General features: G+C 45.0%; 1 protein-coding gene and 1 long non-coding RNA gene across 4 annotated transcripts in view; one reads left to right on the top strand and one right to left on the bottom strand.

Annotated features, from left to right (window-relative positions):
* LOC102552293 (uncharacterized) overlaps positions 1 to 10,314 on the bottom strand; it is a 48,308-nt gene extending 37,994 nt beyond the window's left edge. Inside the window, exons 1-4 of the long non-coding RNA XR_596827.4 lie at positions 10,219 to 10,314; positions 4,979 to 5,240; positions 3,580 to 3,920; positions 3,025 to 3,210 (exon numbers count right to left, since the gene is read on the bottom strand). This is a non-coding gene — a long non-coding RNA (uncharacterized LOC102552293). The remainder of the gene's footprint in view (positions 1 to 3,024; positions 3,211 to 3,579; positions 3,921 to 4,978; positions 5,241 to 10,218) is intronic.
* Positions 1 to 20,405, top strand: part of Adarb2 (adenosine deaminase RNA specific B2) — a 550,519-nt gene that overhangs the window by 356,644 nt on the left and 173,470 nt on the right. For all 3 annotated transcript variants that reach the window (XM_039095307.2, NM_133302.2, XM_017600442.3), the window contains 2 exon segments: positions 2,028 to 2,114; positions 14,992 to 15,902. In XM_039095307.2, the coding sequence (XP_038951235.1) occupies positions 2,028 to 2,114; positions 14,992 to 15,902 (998 nt within the window).

The raw sequence follows: 20,405 nt of genomic DNA, 5'->3' as shown, positions 1-20,405 counted from the left end.
ATAGACATAAAAAAGAATAAACAGTAACAGCAAAAGGCAAAGACTTGAATGGATCTAAAATAGTCTTTATATATTTCACAGTCTCGCCCTGAAATAGTTTGGTATGTTTTGTGGGTTGTTTTGCTGGTATTCCGGCTTTATTAAAACAAAATTATAATTTTATTTCGAGATCCTCCAGACAAAATCATTTAAGCTTCACAGTCTTTTGTGCAGCGTTATTGGACTCACTTAATGAAATTATAACCCAAGCAAGGTATTTCATTCTGTGGGAGTAAATGAGCTTGTGTGGCGAGAGCTCAGGGGGAGCAATGCCTTCGCTGTGTTGATCCTTGTGTTTGGTAGAATGAAGGAGGAACAGGCACTTCATATTAGAGTTATTTATTGTTCTCTTTCAGTGAACACTATATTGGTGCCTGTCCCTACTGGAAACAACAGCTGTTAACAGGCTCTGAGATGAATTTCAATGTGATCTCCCCCAGCCTCAGGAAAGGTTGTCTAAAGAGAAAATAGGCTTGGCCTTGGAAGAAAAGAACAAATCCCAACCTAGGTCTGGTTGCCTGAAGGCGAAGGGCAGTTAAAAAAGCAGCAGTGAGTGTTTTCATGGGTATCTGCCCTTAGATCAAGATATACAAGCAAATGGGAATACTGGAACAGGGAGGACTCCTCTGTAATAACAGGAAGAGATCAGAAGCAGTGTTGAAGATGGTAACCCCTCTAAAACATCTTGCCCTGAGGTAAGGAAGGCAGCAGAGGAGAAGGAAAGGGCCCTGTACCGCACAGCCCTTCTTGGCTAACCCCCAAGCAGCTTAAGAGAAGATCAGAAATACCTCTGAAGCAAGTCTGCACCACAACAGACAAGTAATGGTAACACTTTCATCTGTGGTCTTTTAATAACTACAGTCCAGATTCAAAATGAAACGAGAGCTGTGCAGACACAAGGAGAACCTGTGCTGGTGCACTCTGCGAATCCAACGCTTTGAGTCTCTGGCAAACTTTCTAGAGAGTAAGCGCTGTGTGAGCAGACCCCCACAGCTTCTGCAGTATAGTTTGTTCCGTGGAAACTTCTAAAATAAGGAACATTGACTCCTTTAATTACTCGTTTTAAAATGTGTTTCCCAATAGCACTTCCCACCTAGAATTCCTTCACCTATATGTATAAGAGGAAAACTGCCACTTGGGCATGTTGATGTATTCCAGAAATGCTAGTCTCTGGGAGGATGAGGTAGAAAGATATCAAGTTCAAGGCCAGCCTGGGCTAAAGAGATGTATATCATCCAGGACAGGAAGAGTGCAAAAAGCCAGTTGTTCCTGGGTCCCTGGAATTCCATTAGTATCAATGACACCTGGCTGTTCCCAGGACAGTTCAGGCTCTTTACCTAACCCCAACCTCTATCACCTTCTATCACCTCTACTTATATACTCATTAGGTGACAAGACTGTAGATTCAGTACACATGTGTGTGTGTGGGGGTGCATGTGTGCATGTATGTGTCTGTGTGTATGTATGTGTGTGTGTATGTGTTTGCTTCTCAACTTCTACTTTTTTATGTCATATTTATAACTAAAGAGCTCAGAACAAATATTCCACCAATGAGAGGGGTTGGAAGAATTCTTGCCTTTGTTGGGACAAGTCTCCTAGTTCTGGGATTGTATTACTGAATTTTGATTATTTTAGGAACTCCCTTATATGGTAAGTGTTAGCTAACTCACCTGTAAATAGATGAGATGTTTTAACCCTGAAGTCAACTATTGAAAGTTTTCAGGGATGTGGAACAAGGTCACCGAAATGCCAAAAACAAATAAATATATATGTAAAGGAAGAGAGATGGAAATCATAATTAAATTGAATGGAGAGAGGAATTTGATAAAAACGCTGTCCGAAATTCAATTTAAAAAAAAGAAATGGAACCACAATGAAGTATCTGCCGCCACTTCTCTGTCCCAACCTCTGGGTAATAACATAAGAAAGCACTGGGTTTTTCTGAAACTCGATGTCAAAAGTGCACCTCCTCTTCTTTCTCTTTCCAGACAAAGTCAGCATACTGTCAACCTTCCTCGCTCCTTTCAAGTACCTAAGTCCTGGCACCACAAACACGGAGGATGAAGACAATCTGAGTAAGCAGCCCTTCTCTTACTGAGAGATCTTCCCTGAATGTGTATGAGGGTGGGAGTGTCTTTCTCTGTCCCCTTAAAGCTATTGAGGGGGACTGGTTGGTGTTGCCAACTACAGAAGGTCCTGCTTTTACCTCAATCAGGCCATCTTCCAGAGTCCCATCCTTACCCATAGTTCCACCTTTACCCATAGTTCCATTCTTACCCACAGTTCCACCTTTACCCATAGTTCCATTCTTGCCCATAGTTCCACCTTTACCCATAGTTCCATTCTTCCCATAGTTCCACCTTTACCCATAGTTCCATTCTTACCCATAGTTCCACCTTTACCCATAGTTCCATTCTTCCCATAGTTCCACCTTTACCCATAGTTCCATTCTTACCCATAGTTCTACCTTTACCCATAGTTCCATTCTTACCCATAGTTCCATCCTCCCTCATAACCCCACATTCTCCATACTCTCATAGTTACCAGGAAACTATCACCACCCAAGGTACGAAGTCCTTACCCAAAGTCTCACCCTCACCTGAAGTCCGTCTTCAACTGCAGGACCAGAGGCACACAGACGTTTATCCTCACCCACAGCCTATGTCTACATGTAATCCCATCATTACCTGGAGTCCACCCTGACCAGCAGCCCACCCCACCTGTAGGACCAAACTCGTGCAGAGCCTTCACCCAGAGTCTTGTGGTCACATGGGATACCATCTTCCCTTGCAGTCTCCTATCCCTACAGTTGAAGTTCTGTTCCCATTTGGAACCTCAGACCCACTTGCTAGAATCCCAGCTCCCACTGCAGCTTCATCTGTATCAGATACCTCCTCGTCCCCAGTCGGGGTCTGTGGAGTCTCATACCTATTCAAAGCCTCATATCACCTAGAATCTAATCAACACCAGGAAATCTACTCTTACCTGAAATCCCAGTCTCATCCAACATCCTGTCTTCATTTGGAACATTTTTCTTTCCTGGAGCCCCATCATTATCATAAGGATAAGAAATTATCAGTAATTCGTAACCAAGAGCCCCAGGGAATATAGGAAATAAACTAATTTTCTTAGACTCTTCTCTTCTCTCTTTCCTTCATTCTCCTCTTGTAACTACGGAAAAAATTAAAGATGATTGTGGTATTATGATGTCTCAGGAATGGATTTTACAGCTCTTTAAAAAGAAAAGAAAAAAGGTTAACTAGGGAATCTTCTATCGAAACATCTCAAGTGCATGAAGTTGGAGAATAGGAGAATATTGTTCAATGTTTGGTGTTGAAGCTGGGTTAGAGAAGGGGGTCATATTCATCTCTTCTGCTTAAATCAGTAAGGAGAGCTCAGAACAGAAACTAGCAGAGAGAGAAAAGCGAAAGAGAAGGAGTCAGAGGAGAGAGAAGAAAAGAGAGAGAGGAGAGAGGAGGGGAGCACGAGGAAGGGAAGGGGAGAGGAGAACGGGAGAACTGCACACGGGAGAACTCTTACCTGTGGCATATTGTCAAGCGTTTAAAAGAGAAGGCCAAACATTTCACAAGAACACCTCTCTGAATTTAATATCACCGAACAGATGGGCTTCTTTTTCAACTAAAATGAGCTAAGAATGTGCTTGTCACGGGAAGGGGAGGAGGCAAGGTGCTGTTGATGGTTGCTAAGATAATTGGCTGAATCAAGCAAAAACACTGGCAGAGATTTCCATGGGAACTGTGATCCATGTTGTCTCCAGCCTCTATGAATCAAAACACATTGTTGTGGGTACCCTCTTCAGGCAGCCATTGATGCTTTTGGACATGGAGATTTCTTCCTGTAGGATGTCACTTTCCTCATAGCTGTAACAAATGCCAGAAAGAAGCAGCTTAAGGGAGGGAGGGTTTATTTTGGCTCACAGTTCAAGGCTGCAGAGCATGAAGTGCCTGCTTACATTGCAACCACCACAGGGAGGCAGAGAGGGATGAATCAAATACTCAACTTACCTTTACTCTTTAAGTTTAGGACCTCAGACTATGGAGTGGTGTTGCCCAAATCTAGGGAGGGTCTTCCCTCCTTAGTTAGACCAGTTCAGAAACTCCCCACAAAAGAGACCAAAATTTTTCTTCTAGATGATCATGTCTAGATTCTGTCAAACTGGCAGAGAATAGTAACCATCATATTTCCCTTCCCATAAGTAAACTTGAGAGAGTTCAAAGGTCAGGACCTGGCCAGATATTCACAATCTTCTGCTTGGATTTTTTCATTTCTAAAGGAAGACATAGAAGGTTAAGGAATGGGGGGGGGGGGGATTGACTGGGCTTAGATGTGGGCTCTTGGCCATCTCTAGGCTGCCCTCTTAGCAAGATTTGTGGTTCAAAGCAAAACCCTGACATATCATTGTGTATATCCTTTTGTGATGGTACGAATGTAAAAGTTTCCAGATCAGTCAAGTTAGGAATAACTATCTCAGAAACCTTAGAAAGGGTGAGGTTTAAAAAGAAAAGCATAGTGTATGTGCTGAGTTTATTCTGACAAAAGAGGAACTTGAACTCTTTCTGGCTCTTTCTACCTGGAGCTGCTGGGAGGCTGACTGAACCAGGAAGAAAAGAAAGGGGGGTTAGCTAGGAAACTTTGGGGAAGGGAAAGAGGGATGGATGGAGGGAGGGAGGGGGAAAGGGAGAGAGGGAGGGAGGGGGAAGGAGAGAAAAGGAGAGGAGAGGAGGGGAGGGGAGGGGAGGGAAGGGGAGGGAAGGGGAGGGGAGAGAAGCAAATGAATTCTAACTTTTAGAAACTCTGGAGTCACTTTTATGTAGTAACCAAAGGCCCAACATCTTAAGAAATCCAAGATCTTTGTAAAGTCAGTGCTCTTTCCAGAGTACAATGAAAAAGTCATACACATACATATAGGTACACACACCAGCAGCACCAGCACCAGCAGCACCAGCAGCAACTTCTTCTCTGGGCAGCTATAGCATGACTCGCTCCTGAGGCTGACAGGAAAGTAGAGGCCTTGTTTGGTGTTAAGGAGTTCTGCATGCATGTTCACTCTTGGGCTTGCGAGCTTGCAAACGAGCATGGAGATGTTATTGGTACAGAAAGTCACAGAGTTGAGGAAAGGCAGGGACATAAAACACAAGGAGTGCTCAATCAAGGACAGATGCAATTAAAGCCATTTTCCCCTGAAAATGGAAAAGAAACATACAGATAAAAATTATTTTAATTGTTTGTTATATTAAAATGCTTTCGAAGTGCTCTTGGGGCCTCATTGTCGATTAGTGGATTCATTTGCTTTGTGTGTGCATGCTCATGTGTGCACCTCTTCACTAAACCTGAAGTTCATGTCTCTACCAGGCTCTATCTGTCAAGCATTGTCTGGGATCTGCCATTGTCAACATCCCAGCGTTGAGGTTAAGGATGCCATGGCAGCTCCTGAATTTAACATAGGCAGTGGAGATCAAAATGCAGGCCTTCATGTTTGCATAGCAATCACGTTACCCACTACACCATCTTCTCAGAACTCCCTTTCTCTCTACATGCTGTTAATCCATTTAGAAAACTATTTTTATATGTTCATATTTGGTATGTATATGTCCACGGTACAAGTGGTATTCGTGTTCATCTATGTATGTGTGGCATGAGTGTGTTTCTCATGTATGTTTCTGTAGTCAGAGTCATATGTATAGAAGTCTGAGTACAGTCTGAGTACATATGTGCAGTATATGAAAACGTATGTGTGGAAGCGACAGTAGGAAGACAAATCTACTCTAAGCCCCATGCCTCATGCATTTGCATTCTTTGGATCTGTTGTGCTACCTGCTGCTCTAATGTAAAAATGGTTCATGCCTAACCATTTACATGCTTTCATTTTACATTCTTTCAACTGTTCAAGAATGGCTCTCAGCAGCTACCTAGTTCCTGGCATTCTGGAATATATAAAAGAAAGATATTGCCTAGATCTGTGAGCTTCTCCATTTCAAGAAGTTGTGCAGAAAGACAGAGAAACATGGCCAGGACACATCCAACAAACACATATTAGACTTTACATATAGAACCTTGGTTATCTAGGAGCCAATCAACAGTAGGCTGGTGTCTTAGAGTTTCTATTCCTGCACAAAACATCATGTCCAAGAAGCAAGTTAGGGAGGAGAGGGTTTATTCAGCTTACACTTCCACATTGCTGTTCATCACCAAATGAAGTCAGCAGGTCGGAACTGGAACTCAAGCAGGTCGGGGAGCAGGAGCTGATGCAGAGGCCATGGAGGGGTGCTGCTTACTGGCTCGCTCAGCTTGCTTTCTTATAGAACCCAGGACCACCAGCCCAGGGATGGCACCACACACAATAGGCTGGGCCCTCCCCCCTTGATCACTAATTGAGAAAATGCCTTACAGCTGGATCTCATGGAGGCATTTCCTCAAGGGAGGCTCCCTTCTCTGTGATAACTCCAGCTTATGTCAAGTTGACACACAAAAGCAGCCAGTACAGCTGGATCTAAACTGGGAGACCCTCGTGCAATACTATGTTTTCAAGACTTGTTTACTACCATCAGCATTCTGCCCTGAGAAGTCTTCCTTGCAACACTGAACAGAAATGTGTTCCTCTCCGCCCTCACCCCGCCCTCTGTTCAGAAGTTGAGATTTGGCCCAGATTCAATGACAAACAACTGAGACCAAGAGCTTCCTATCACTTCTGGGCTCAGACGACATCTCCTTCCCACCTCTATCTGCTTTTCCCAACATCCCAGGCACACTTGACACAGCTTCATAGGTTACTTGTGACAAGCCTTTGAAGAAGGCATCTTCTACCAGAAGCTCGATCTAACTGCCACACCCACATACAACCAGCAAAGGCTAAGCTCACCGTACCTTATGCACACCTCAGCCTGAACCTATCGGTCAAGCACCCTACAGTTTAGGTTATCTCCTGACTCTCTACACACCAAACTCTTCCCGCTGTCTGGAGGAATAACTAGACTGCCTGTCTTTCTGCTGTTGTTAAGCTCTGGTGTCTGGGAGGAGCTGCTCTGATTTTAAAGCCAGAGCTGCTTGGCAGCTGAATAACCTTCACCAGGAACAATATTATCTCTTCAAATGTAGCGTAGCGCACTGGATGGCTGGCTCTCCAGAGCCCTCCTGACCCGCAGACATGACAGTGCCATTACCAGTGACGCATACAATCCCAATGATGCCAAGCCATGAGAGGAAGCCGGGCGTACATAATAACCGGGTAGAAGATTCTGGCCTGTTAGGAAGCCAGCAGAGAGGGAGGAGGCACATAAATAAATCCACAAGCAAGCCAGACTTCTTAGGGATAATAGCAGTATGATCCCATCTCAGCCCCAACCGCCACCTTGTCTAACCATTCCTGAGTGTCATCAGCCCAGGTCATCAAACTTGATAAGTTGTAAATAACAGAGTTATTTTGGAAAATAAATATGTAGCCACAGCTATGAGAATATACAGGTTTTTGGGTTGTTTTGTCTTCCTGTCCAAAATGCAATTCCCTTCATGTGTTGGACCTTTAGACTTAGTGCTATAATTGCCGACACATTTTGTCAAACGAGATAATGTGCTTATAAGGACTGTGGAGAAGAATCCAGGTGTGAGAGAAACAGAATGGAAATAATTTCATTCTTTCATTTTCCTGTACAGATGCCTTCCTGACTTAGACATTTTCTTTCCGTGCCTGGCGGCCTTCAAATTGCTCGTGATTGTTCTATTTCTGTGGCTTACGGTATTTACCTAACGCCGTCTGCCATTGCTTGCTTGCTTTTTCCCCCCTCTAGTTCCCACAATGGGAAGATACATGCAACACCCTGAAAAGACCATATGGAAGTCAGAGTTCAGAGATGCCTTTTTTTTTTTTTTTAATGATATCTTAGAGAATGAGACCATTCTCCACGGCACCAAGGCAGAAGAGCCACAGGTATAGAGGTGGTGGATATGGTCTCCTCAGGAGTGAGTTTCCTCAGGAAAGGTATTTGGGACCCCAGTCAGGAATGTTCTAAGGAGCATAGGGGGTGAGACTATGTGTGTCAGGTGGAGTTGGAGGTAGCTTTCTATCATCACAGAGTTACTGCATCATTCTATTTGTGTTTTGGGCTCCTCAGCATCTAAGCTACATCTGATACACTTGTGAATATGTAATTGTATGCATACATTTATGTGTATCAATGACGAGATTGCCCAAGGTCATATTTTCTCTCTCATCCAATAAGCACATGCTGACTCAGCCCCAGGTGCCTCCAGGAATGCTCAGAGAAAGGAATATGTTTACAATACACCCGAAAGGGAAGTACCCACCAGGTAGGAAGAACAGGAGCAGGTAGAAAGTCCCCATGTCCCCTCACAACCCAGGTATGTACACATACTATCAGAGTCAGAGTCACAGCTGTGTCCTGGCAGTTGGCAGTACAGGAGCCACAGTATTCACACAGCCCACTGCGTGCGTTTGTAGGATACATTCCTCAAGTGTGCGCCCTCTCAAGTAGCTCTTCAAGTCTGTGTTTAAGAGTCAGAGACTTATTTTTTGATCTCCTGGCTTTTTTAATCTGCTGATTATTATATGTAACAATTGGGTGCATAAAACCTATTAACTAAATGGTGAAAGAAATGAATATAATTTCCTGGGTCAGAGGAGGGGAGTGGAGCATATTTAATGCCTCCTCTGTGAAGAGGAAAATCTGAATATGTGATGTCAGGGTTAGAGCTATGAAGAGCACACAGAAAGGGTGATGGTAAAGTACCCAGACACAGGTTGCACCTAGGTATGAGCTTAGCTGCAAATGGATGTGCATATCTGCAGGGAATATTAGAGTAAGGAAGGGTCCTTCAGTCTCCAGCTTGGTCACGAGAGGAGACACAACCAGTGTCTGTGTTGCTCCCACTGACAAAAAGGAGCCCAAGAAGAAAAGATAGGGTTTTTATCCGCATGAATGGACATACACAGCAGTGCAACAAGCTCTCATGGGAGTGACTGTTTGCCTTGGCAAGCGAAGGGAGAGAGCAGGAATGTGTTCTGCTCCTAGGGAGCTGGTCCTGTTCTTTGGCTAACATTTCTGGATGGCAAGATCAATATCTCTCATCCAGCAGACCAGAGAAATCAGAAAACGATTAACCCTTCTCTCTGGGATGTCCTGGGATTTCCAGGGAAACTGCTTGAAATCGCCAGCAAGTAAAATAATCATGAAGAGAAGCTAAATACAGATGCAAGTAGGGCTCCTGAGCTGTTGCCCTGCCTAATTTAAAGTGCCCCTGGGGTAGCCATTTTATTAGGCCTGATTGATAGATAGGTAGGTAGATAGATAGATAGATAGATAGATAGATAGATAGACAGACAGATGATGGATAGATGCATGCATGGATGGATGGGTGGTAGGTGATAGATGGATGAATGGATAGATAGATAGATAGATAGATAGATAGATAGATAGATAGATAGATAGATAGACAGACAGACAGACAGACAGACAAGACAGACAGATGATGGATAGATGCATGCAAGGATGGATGGGTGATAGGTGATAGATGGATGAATGGATAGATAGATAGATAGATAGATAGATAGATAGATAGACAGACAGACAGACAGACAGACAAGACAGACAGATGATGGATAGATGCATGCAAGGATGGATGGGTGATAGGTGATAGATGGATGAATGGATAGATAGATAGATAGATAGATAGATAGATAGATAGATAGACAAGACAGACAGATGATGGATAGATGCATGCATGGATGGATGGGTGGTAGATGATAGATGGATGAATGGATGGATAGATAGATAGATAGATAGATAGATAGATAGATAGATAGATAGACAAGACAGACAGATGATGGATAGATGCATGCATGGATGGATAGGTGATAGATGGTAGATAGATGAATGGATGGATAGATAGATGGATGGATAGATAGATAGATAGATAGATAGATAGATAGATAGATAGATTAGATAGATAGGCAGGCAGACAGTAGACAAATAGATACATAGTGGGCAGATATATTTATATATTCACTTAATTCATACCCACTCAACTGGTGAAGGAAAAATCTTCCGTTTCTTTCATTTAAATAAATGAAGCAGACACAGAGTGATCTAAGATCCCAACGCAAGCATAAACAACCAAGGACACAGGCATCATGTGATCTCTCACCTGCTTGACTCTTGACTGTGTGAAGTGGCCACTGCTGGGTCCCAGGACAGAAACCACAGCCTAAGCCTCCATTGGCTCTGAAGTTCCTGCTGGACACTGAGAATTAGTTAACCAAAGCATTTTTGTATTGGTAATATCACCATGGGTAATGTCATCCCAGAGAGCCTAACTTGTATCTAAGATAAGGACCCACATCTGTTCTGTTTAACAATTGCTACTAATTTCTGATTATTAAGGAAGAAGCTCACAGAGGCTGGCGGGTGGTTCATATGGTTCTGCTTTCCTTCAGGAGCAAAGGCACTTGAGTTTGATATCCAGAACCCATATGAAAAGTAGGGTGCTGTGAACCCCTGTAATGCCAATGCTCGGGAGGCAGAAACAGGGGGATCCATGGCCATCCAGCCTGGCCTACTTGGAAAGCTCTAGGTTCAACTGAGTCAATTGGAAAGGACACCCAGCATCAACCTTTGGCCTCCACACTTTAGTACACACACACACACAGAGAGAGAGAGAGAGAGAGAGAGAGAGAGAGAGAGAGAGAGAGAGAGAGAGAGAGAGAGAGAGAGGTGAACTCACACCCCAGGCTAAGAATCAGAGTTTCTATGAAGAGTTCCATCTACAACAATAGCTAGGTATTAAGAGTTACAGAAGGGAAACAAATAAAAGGGCTTTCACCATGAGTAGAGCAAAAATGTTGTTTTCTGAGTTCGGTTCTCTAAGATACAGCAAAGGTCATCTGATAGGCTGGCTTCCATAATCACACCGGCACGCTTATTAAATCCCCACATTGTAGGAAATCAATAAGAAATTAGAAGGCTCCAAGCGGGTTTCTGGGCAATCTGATGTGGGGATTTGGGAATTGTTTTGTTTGCTCTTTATTTTCCATTTTGAGTTCAGTTTGGGGAAAATCGCATGGTTTAATCTACTGCGCACTCCCCCTTGGCTTGGAATGCCCTAAATGACAGAGCGCATTGCCCGTGTGCACACCCAGAGCACATGATTCGCACAAACAGTTGAGATTTAGCACTTGCTAGCCAAACAGTAATTATTTTCACTGAGATCTGTAACAAATGAACGCTGCACGGTTATAACTTAGAAAACACTCAGATTCACACTTCTCAACAAACTAACCTCTCCAAATCCTAATAGCTTTTTAGTAGCAAGTTGATATTGTAGTGAGCCCATTTCGCAACTTAAGAGAATGAAACCAGGAAGCTGAGCTCACTTTCAGTGCAGAGCCCAGCGCCCCCACGCGGAGCGTCCTCCAAAGGGCTGTTTCAGCTTCTTTATGAAGACATGATCGCGATGACCGATGGGGGTTAGTGCTGAGCCAAGAGGAGGTTAGAGTACATGCTGAAAAGAACGTTCTCGAATGTCAGGATACCTCTGGAAGGCACCTAACTTTCAAAGGCATCCTTTGTGACTGCGGAATTGTACTTTCTCCTTCATTATTCTCCAACAACAATGCCATAAACTGAGAGGTGAGGAGCACAGTGTTGATTCTGGCAGGTCTCAACCTGAGTAGCTTTCAGGGCGGTAAGAGAAGCAGGTTCGTGTGTCAACAGCCAACCAGGCATTCACTGTTTTGAAGCTGTGGGTTCGCTGGAAAATTCGCCTGCAGTTTCCACTTGCTTAATGAGAAAAAAAAAAAAAAAAGAAAAAGAACACTTTCACACCTGCCACGGAGCTGAACGCTCCCAGCCCCTGGGAACATGTGCGAGGTGCTTAGAGAAACGTGGGCACGGTTCTGCCAGGCCAGATCAGCCCCAGGACTCATCACACATGGGGTAGACTTGGCTTCATTCTATCCAGATGGCCTGGGGAGGGGTGTTAATCTACAAAGGCCAAGAAAATGTCACCATCACTCTGCATCCATAAAATCAACTTACAGCCACTGCACGGGTGAGTGCGATGTGAGATTCCCCAGGACCGAGTCCCAACCTAAACACTCATCCCAGCAGGCAAGCTTTGTGGAGAATTTCTACTCCTCGAGCCTCAGTTTCCACCTATCTGCTTATAAAGTGTTGACCGTACTGGCGACTGACTAAGGAAGAGTGAAGAATATGGCAGAGTTAGGTACTCGACAGAACACATCAAAGATGGTAGAAAATGGCAGGGCCGTTCACAGGCATAATCCTTGGGGTTTGATAACGTGTTTTCGAGTTTAGCGTTCCAGAAGCACTCACTCTGGCAAAATGCAGGGGGTGCAAGGGGACACTCGTGTCACTGTGGCAGTTCACGCCTGGGGTTTTCCAAGAGAACAACTTCATTAGAGAATAGTTACCCATGGTGGCTTGTCTTAAATTGTCTTTAAACTTGTCTGTCCCTCACAGTCAGATGTTACAGCTGTGTGTGAGCAGCTTCCTAGCTGCAGGAGAGAAGCAGGTCCAGTGTCAACAGCCAACCAGGCATTCACTGTCTGTTTCTGAAGCTGGGGGCACACTGGAAAAGTCACCTGCAGTTTCCACTTGCTTAATGAGAAACACACACACACACACACACACACACACACACACACTCACTCACACCTGCTACAGAGCTGCGAGCTCCCAGGCCCTAAGAACATGTGCAAGGTGCTTAGAGAAATGTAGGCATGATTCTGCCTGGGCAGATCAGTCCCAGGACTCATATGCATATGTGTGTGTGTGTGTGTGTGTGTGTGTGTGTGTGTGTGTGTATACATATGTGGCATGTATATAAATATATGTCTTCATGTATATACATATATGTGTATGTATATATGTGGGTATATATTTACACATATATAGTTTTGCCCATATAAATATATGTATTCATGTACATACATATATGTGTGTGTGTATATATATATATATATATATATATATATAAAGTTTTGCTGAACTTACTCTCTTATTTTTTTGCAAAAGTCATAAAATGTTGGATCAACAAGATGGGTGAGGTGGTACTTGCCACCAAGCCTGATGACCTGAGTTCAATCCTTGGAATCCATATGGTGGAAAGAGAGAACTGACTCCTGCAAGCTGTTCTGACCTCCCTGTACCCGAGCCTGTGTGTGCATGCACTCCCATATGCACACACACATGCGTACAGGAGCGCACACACACACACACACACACACACACACACACACACTATGTAACTTTTTTTAAAAAAGAAGAAACTGCCACATGTAGAAATGAAGCCACCCTTTGCCCTCTTATTTCTTTTCCTTCCTTCCCCTCACCTTCTCTGGGAGATAGAGTTGTGTCTTTATGATATAACTGCCTTCAGTTCTTTCCTAAGTATGATTATGTGAGTAATATATAATACACATATTCTTAGGGCATACATGAAGTCTCTCCTACTCAGTGGATTACTTTTGCAAGCTCATTTTGCCATCTCACATTGTGTTGATTTATTTAGGTTGAAGCAAATAGAGTCCACTAAGTCATCACTGTTGTATTACCAGTGCACCCTAACCAGTCCTCTAAATATGGGACGTTCTCTATTTCCTACATTTTCAACTGTAAAAAAACATTATGCTGCAATGAACATCTTTGTTAATCTCAGTTCTAGGATGTATTCCTAATGACATAATTACTGAGTAGGTAGTGTTTCTTGGTTGCCGGTGGGTGTCCCTAATTATTTTTTCTGCACAGGGATTGTGCCTTTACAACTGATGTGTATGTCCAAATCCTTAGAAACATATTAGCATTGGTCTGTTTTACATGCTCGCCGGGCTATGATGGGAAGGATGTCAGAGGCAGTAATCCAAGGATTCCTGCTGTCCTGTAGGAGAAGCAGAGCCCCACATTTATAGCTGAACTATATGGTGCATTTAGAACCATTTTCTATGTTTATAGGTCAACATGTGATATTTTTATTTATAAGGACAATAAATGCCCTTCGCATCACTTCAGTGATTTTTAAGAAGCCCAAAAGCTACGTTTCAGATGAAGCATGGAAGATACGTCTCAGCACCTGTGGCCTTTGATTGGCTCCCCTCAAATTGTCTCATCTAAGGTAGAACTGGGGGAGTCAAGTAATAAAGAGCTCAGACTTGGGGCCCTGACACCCCCCCCAGATAAACAACCGACTCTATAAACAGCCGGCTTAACTGTTGCCAGCAACTCTACTGACTGGCACAGGTAACATGCAGCTGTTTAGGACAGACAGCTGCACCTCCCTTCAGGATATGAATTAGGAGGTGGGGTTCTGAGAAACTCTACCCAGCCTGATATATAAGAGCGTGGCCTCAACAAAGCCCTTCCTCCCCAACTCAGTGTTGTGGGCATCACAGGCAACAATCACCTTGCCATGGGGCCCTGGTAGCATGGGCTGAGGTAGGTACTCATCACGGCAAGAAAAGCCACTTTAAACTTCTGCTATTGCCCCAAACCATAGATAGGCAAGGCTACTCATCTGTTTGGTTTTAAGAGATAATGGGCACTGAGGAGGTACGGTGCTCATGGGTGACAACATGACAGCTCATACTAATGGCCAGAGACTGTGAAAACATGCATAGGACACACAACTTACCTGTCTCTTCCTCATCTCTTCTCAAGCCTAACTTTCTGAGAACTGCCCAGTGATGGAGCTCCCAACCCTCCACCCCCATAGGCAAATGGTCCCCATTGCTGCTCCTCCCTGGTATCTTGCAGAAGTCATTACATCATCTTTCCCAGACCTGGCCTGAGGTGCTGATGCTGCCTGGATCCCTCAGCCTTACAGAGCCATCGTTAGCAATGATGTCTCTCATTAGTGGTGACCTGCCAGTGCTCTGGGTCATGACTAATTTGTTCTCACCTCCAGGTACCAGCAGTGCTGAAGTGAAAGAAAACCGAAATGTGAGCAACCTTGGGACCAGGCCCCTGCCCCCTGGAGACTGGGCCAGAGGCGGCAGCACACCCAGCGTTAAAAGGAAAAGGCCGCTGGAGGAAGGAAATGGGGGACATTTCTGCAAACTGCAGCTGATCTGGAAAAAACTCTCCTGGTCTATGACACCCAAGAATGCGCTGGTCCAGCTACATGAGCTGAAGCCGGGTCTTCAGTACCGGATGGTGTCACAGACTGGCCCAGTGCACGCCCCAGTTTTCGCCGTGGCTGTAGAAGTAAACGGGCTCACGTTTGAAGGCACGGGGCCCACTAAGAAGAAGGCCAAGATGCGGGCAGCAGAGATGGCCCTGAAGTCCTTCGTGCAGTTCCCCAATGCATTCCAGGCCCACCTGGCTATGGGCAGTAGTACCAGTCCGTGCACTGACTTCACCTCTGACCAAGCTGACTTCCCAGACACGTTGTTCAAGGAGTTCGAACCATCCTCAAGAAACGAGGATTTCCCGGGCTGCTGTCCCGTTGACACTGAGTTTCTGTCCTCTGCCTACCGGCGAGGACGGCTGCTCTACCACACACTGGACCTCATGGGCCAGGCTCTGCCTGACAGGTCCAGGCTGGCTCCAGGGGCACTGGGTGAGAGAAACCCCGTAGTGGTGTTGAATGAATTACGCTCAGGTCTTCGGTATGTGTGCCTCTCCGAGACAGCCGAGAAGCCCCGAGTCAAGAGCTTTGTCATGGCTGTGTGCGTGGACGGGAGGACGTTCGAAGGCTCTGGACGCAGTAAGAAGCTGGCCAAGGGCCAAGCAGCACAAGCTGCCTTGCAGGCCCTCTTCGACATCCGGCTGCCAGGTCACATACCCAGCAGGAGTAAAAGCAACCTCTTGCCACAGGTGAGACCTCTCAGGTAGCTGGAAAGATGGATGTGAGTTGGGATATTCTTGCTGGGGGAGAGGAATAGGCCTGCCGCTCTCCCCTGGTGTGGCTGTGAACAGAATGTGGTAATCACTGACCTTCCTGAAAAGGCCCCTTTCCTAAGCACACATTGAGAAACTGCTGGGTTTTGTGGATAGAGAATCATGGGAATGTTAAGAAAGCAAAGAGATCATCAACACAGCAACTAAGCAGAAGTAAAGAGAGAATTCATGAAGCCAGGCAACTTTTGCAATGATGGAATCAACCACTAGGGAGAAAAGACAACCAGGGTCACAAGAAACAAACAGAGACAGCAGATGGCAGGGTCTTCTGTCCCCACCAAGTGGCCTAGGCTGCAGGAAAGTAAGGATTCATTTGCCAGACCCTCTTCTGGTCACTTAGAAGTAAAAGGCGTGTTGGTTGGTGATCTGGGCTGAGTTTCTAGTCATTTGCTCTGGGCAAAAGCAAGATGGGAATTGTCTCATTGGGAGGGACCAAGATCTCTGTAACCATGGTTTCCAACCAGGTGGAAACTTCTCCAGTGAGACAGTAGCACAGGAGTGTGTGAAGAATGACTTGATGGAAGGCAGGGGGAGTTAGAAATGAGATTAGGGCCCTGTGGATATGATTCTATGGGTCTAATGTCTACCTGGCATGAATGAAGCCATGGGTCCACTCCTCGGCACAGCATGGGCCAGGAACAGTGGTGCATGTGTATAATCCTGACACTGGGGAGGCAGAGGCAAGAGGATGAAGGAGTTCAAAGTTATCTTCAGCTACATAGTAAGTCATGGCCTGGCATGTATGAGAAAGAAGGAATGGGGGAGGGGAGGAAAGGAAGAAAAAGGAAGGAAGGAAGGAGGGAGGGAAGGAGAGAGGAAGGAAAGAAAAAAAGGAAAGAAGGAGGGAGGGAGAGAAAAGGAAGGAAAGAAAAAGGAAGAAGGGAGGGAGGAAGGAAGGAAAAAGGAAGGGAGGGAGGGAGGAAGGAAGGAAAGAAAAAAGAAGGAAGGAGGGAGGGAGAAGGAAGGAAGGAGGGAGGGAGAGAGAGAGAAAAGGAAGGAAATAAGAAAGGAAGGAGGGAGGGAGAAGGAAGGAAAGAAAAAGGAAGGAAGGAAAGGGGGAGGGAGGGAGAAGAAAGGAAGGAAAAAAGGAAGGAAGGAAGGAAGGAAGGAAGGAAGGAAGGAAGGATATCTCCAGGTTTTGCCAACACAATAGTGGCTGCTTTTATTACTTTTCTCTTTCTTGGTGAGTATGGGGTTCAAACCCAGAGCCACTTGCGTGTTAAACCAGTGGTCCCCCTGAGCTGTACCCTCAGCCCTGTGGGGAGTCCCACACATATGAAGAGGTCATGTCCTCGGGATCCATGTACCTCTCTACCCACCACACCCCCCTCTGATAACTCAGGATGTGTCTGGAGCAGCAGTCCCCCACTCCACACATCCCTGCTGCCCCCTGCACAGAAACACTGGGGACCCATCTATGCATAGAAGAGACAAGAGCCTTACCAGGTCAACGCTAAGGACCCCAAGTTTCCAGAAGCTCCCGTTGCAATAAATCCAGAATTCTGTTCATTTCTCTTAAAAAGAAGGCGCAGTTTACCTTCGCTTGTTTAAGATGCCTTTGTAGCACTGCCTGTGTGTCAAGAACCATTCTCACATCACTTAAGACAACCTTATTCTGCCAAGTCTTATAATTGCTTATTTATGCAAATTCTCTTTTCTCTTATCATTTTGAGACTTATTTGTAGGTCTCTCTAATGTAGTCAATACGGAAAATTATTTTTATTCATTTTGGGCGTCAATCAAGGGAAGAAACACTTTACATAGTTAAAAGGCACTTAGCCCCATGTGGGACTCATCATAAGCACTTAATAACCAGGAGTTTAGCTATTGCGCTGATCGCCACCACCATGACATCATTGCACCTGGAATAGAGAGGTCCCTTGTTTTGCCTTGAGAGATAAAAAACAATCTGCAAAAGAATTTGGGCTGTCATCAAAACCCAGCTACTGCTCGGGATATGTGTGAAGTCACAAAGACCGTAAAGAGACCCTTCACCTTGTAAAATGATTAGGTAGGGCATTTAGTTATTCACTCATTCATTCATTCATTCATTCCACATTTATCTGACTATAAGCAGGCATGGGATGGATGCCACAGCAGATGGCCTTTGTATATGGGCACATGTGTGTGTTTGCAGTATGTGCATGTGTATGTGTTTGGGTTTGGGTCTATATATGTGTGGGTGTTCACATGTGTATATGCATGCATGTAGAGGCATGTCGGGGATGGGGATTAATGTGGGGTGTTCTCTTATCACTTTCTACCTTATTTTTATGTATGTTTATTTTTAACTATGGGTATGTGCATGGGGCAGGCACACCACTTCAGTGCTCTCAATTCCAGAAGAGGGACTCAGATCCCCTGGCCCTGGAGTAATGGGCACTTTTGAGCCCCCTGATGTGGGTGCTTGGAAGCCATGGGTCTCTCTGCAATAGGAGCATGTACTCTCAACCACTGAGCCATCCCTCCAGCTTCTCCTCTTTAATTTTTTGATACAGACTCTCTCATTGCCCCTGGAGCTCAGCAATTTGGCAAGACTAGCTAGCCAGCATGCTCCAGTATCCTTCTGTCTCCACCCCTCTAGACCTTAGATCTCAGGCACATGCTACCATTTTCTGCTTTTTATGTGGATGCCAATAGGGGTCCTCATGCTTGTAGAATGCTCACTTTATTGTCTGAGCTATCTTTCTGGCCCAAAACATCCCTCTTTTCACCAATCTTGGGTAAGGGAAAGGTTAATCTATATAGATAATAAGTCCAGGTTGCAGGACAGTGGGTTTTCCCCACTCCATCTACCTTCTCTATTCTTTTACTTCACCTCAAGTATTTATTACACATGTAATAATCACTGTAAGGAGCAGGTGGGAGCAGGTAAACCATAACCTTCATTAGTCCTGATTTTCAGCTTGTAGCCCACCCCCAAAAGAAAATGCTAGAGAAAGACACAAGAATGATTCTTAGATCCATCCCTATGCATTTACTAGCAAGAAACTCTATAGCCTTGCTTTCCCCTTTTCTATGTCTTTGTCTTTTTATGTTTCCGACTTCCTCACATTCTACCTTTCGTCTACCTGGAACACAACTTTCAGAACAGCCATCGAAGCATCCTCCTCCCTACTGCCTGACTCAGGCTGGGCAGAAGAATGGTCTCTTGCCACTTTGTCTGAGAAGGCCCCATTAGTGATAGTTGGCATGCTCCTCTTGATGCTTCACTCTGCCCTGGCCTGAGGCCACCTTGCAGAAAGGCTACAGACTGTTCTGAGATTATCTATGTGCTACGACACGTGCCTCCTGCCACCATCTCTCTTCTGCTTTCTACTGTGCGAATCTGAAGGACGTCAGCGAGTTCTGGGTGCGATGGCTCCCTTCTTTCTTGTTGTCGACTCTGAGCTCACACGACAGAGAAGCCAGGCAGCGCGACTACTTTGTAATAGTCATTTGACCCCAGAATGCAGCACATCCGTTAAAGCCACGGCTGCTAAATTATTTTTCTCTGACAGTCTGCTAACCACTCCGACTGGATGATGAAGGGCACAGAGCGGCTCGAGGGTTGCGGGCCATTCATCACACCTCGGCAGTGCAGCCATGCCAGGGGCTCATTATCCTCTTGCCTCGGCCCCCTTGAAAAGTGCACCCTGTAGCTGGGTGGGGGCCAACACAACAATAGGAGTCAGGACCGATGAAATTAAAAGCCTGTCCTAGGTAGGGTCTAAGTTCAGGGGAGAAAATGTGAAAATAAACTATTTCAAGGTTCGCCATAAATGCTGTTCTGTCTTCCTGCTCAGCCTGAGCCCTTTCCTTTTAGGAACTGTGCTATCCTGGAAGCACTTCACTACATCACGGGGCCTCTGTCTATAGATCACATAAGTCCTAGATAGACACTGTGTGGAACCCTTGTCTAGGTGTCATGCAAACCTCTACACCATGAGCCCTCATCCATAGATATATATTACATCTGTATAGATCATAGAAACTCTATGCACAAATTATGAATGGTGGTCTACATATCATGGGATCCCCACCTATATATCAAAACCCTTCATCTATACATCATGAAACTTCACGGAAACCATTATCTATTAATTGCAGGGCTTTCTGCCAAATGCACCATGGACTCCTATCTACAGATCGGATCATCCAAATACACATTATAAAACTCCGTCAATACATCATGGACCCTTTACCTATATTTTGTGAACTACAACCTATTCATTATGGACCACCCATCTAACCATCATGGAAAGCTCCTATAAATACTCTATGCCCCTCATCTAAGGAGCATAGAATCTTTCACTTACACCTCATGGAGTTCCCTCTTCGTCTATCATCATGAACACCGTACCCTCTTCCTTCTACTATGTTTCAAACAAACACTCGGTCCCAAATGCATATTGACTCTAGAGTTTTCGGTCCTAAAAT

Source organism: Rattus norvegicus, chromosome 17 (genome assembly GCF_036323735.1).
Source record: "Rattus norvegicus strain BN/NHsdMcwi chromosome 17, GRCr8, whole genome shotgun sequence".
Taxonomy (NCBI): domain Eukaryota; kingdom Metazoa; phylum Chordata; class Mammalia; order Rodentia; family Muridae; genus Rattus; species Rattus norvegicus.
This window is presented reverse-complemented; position numbering and strand designations above follow the sequence as displayed.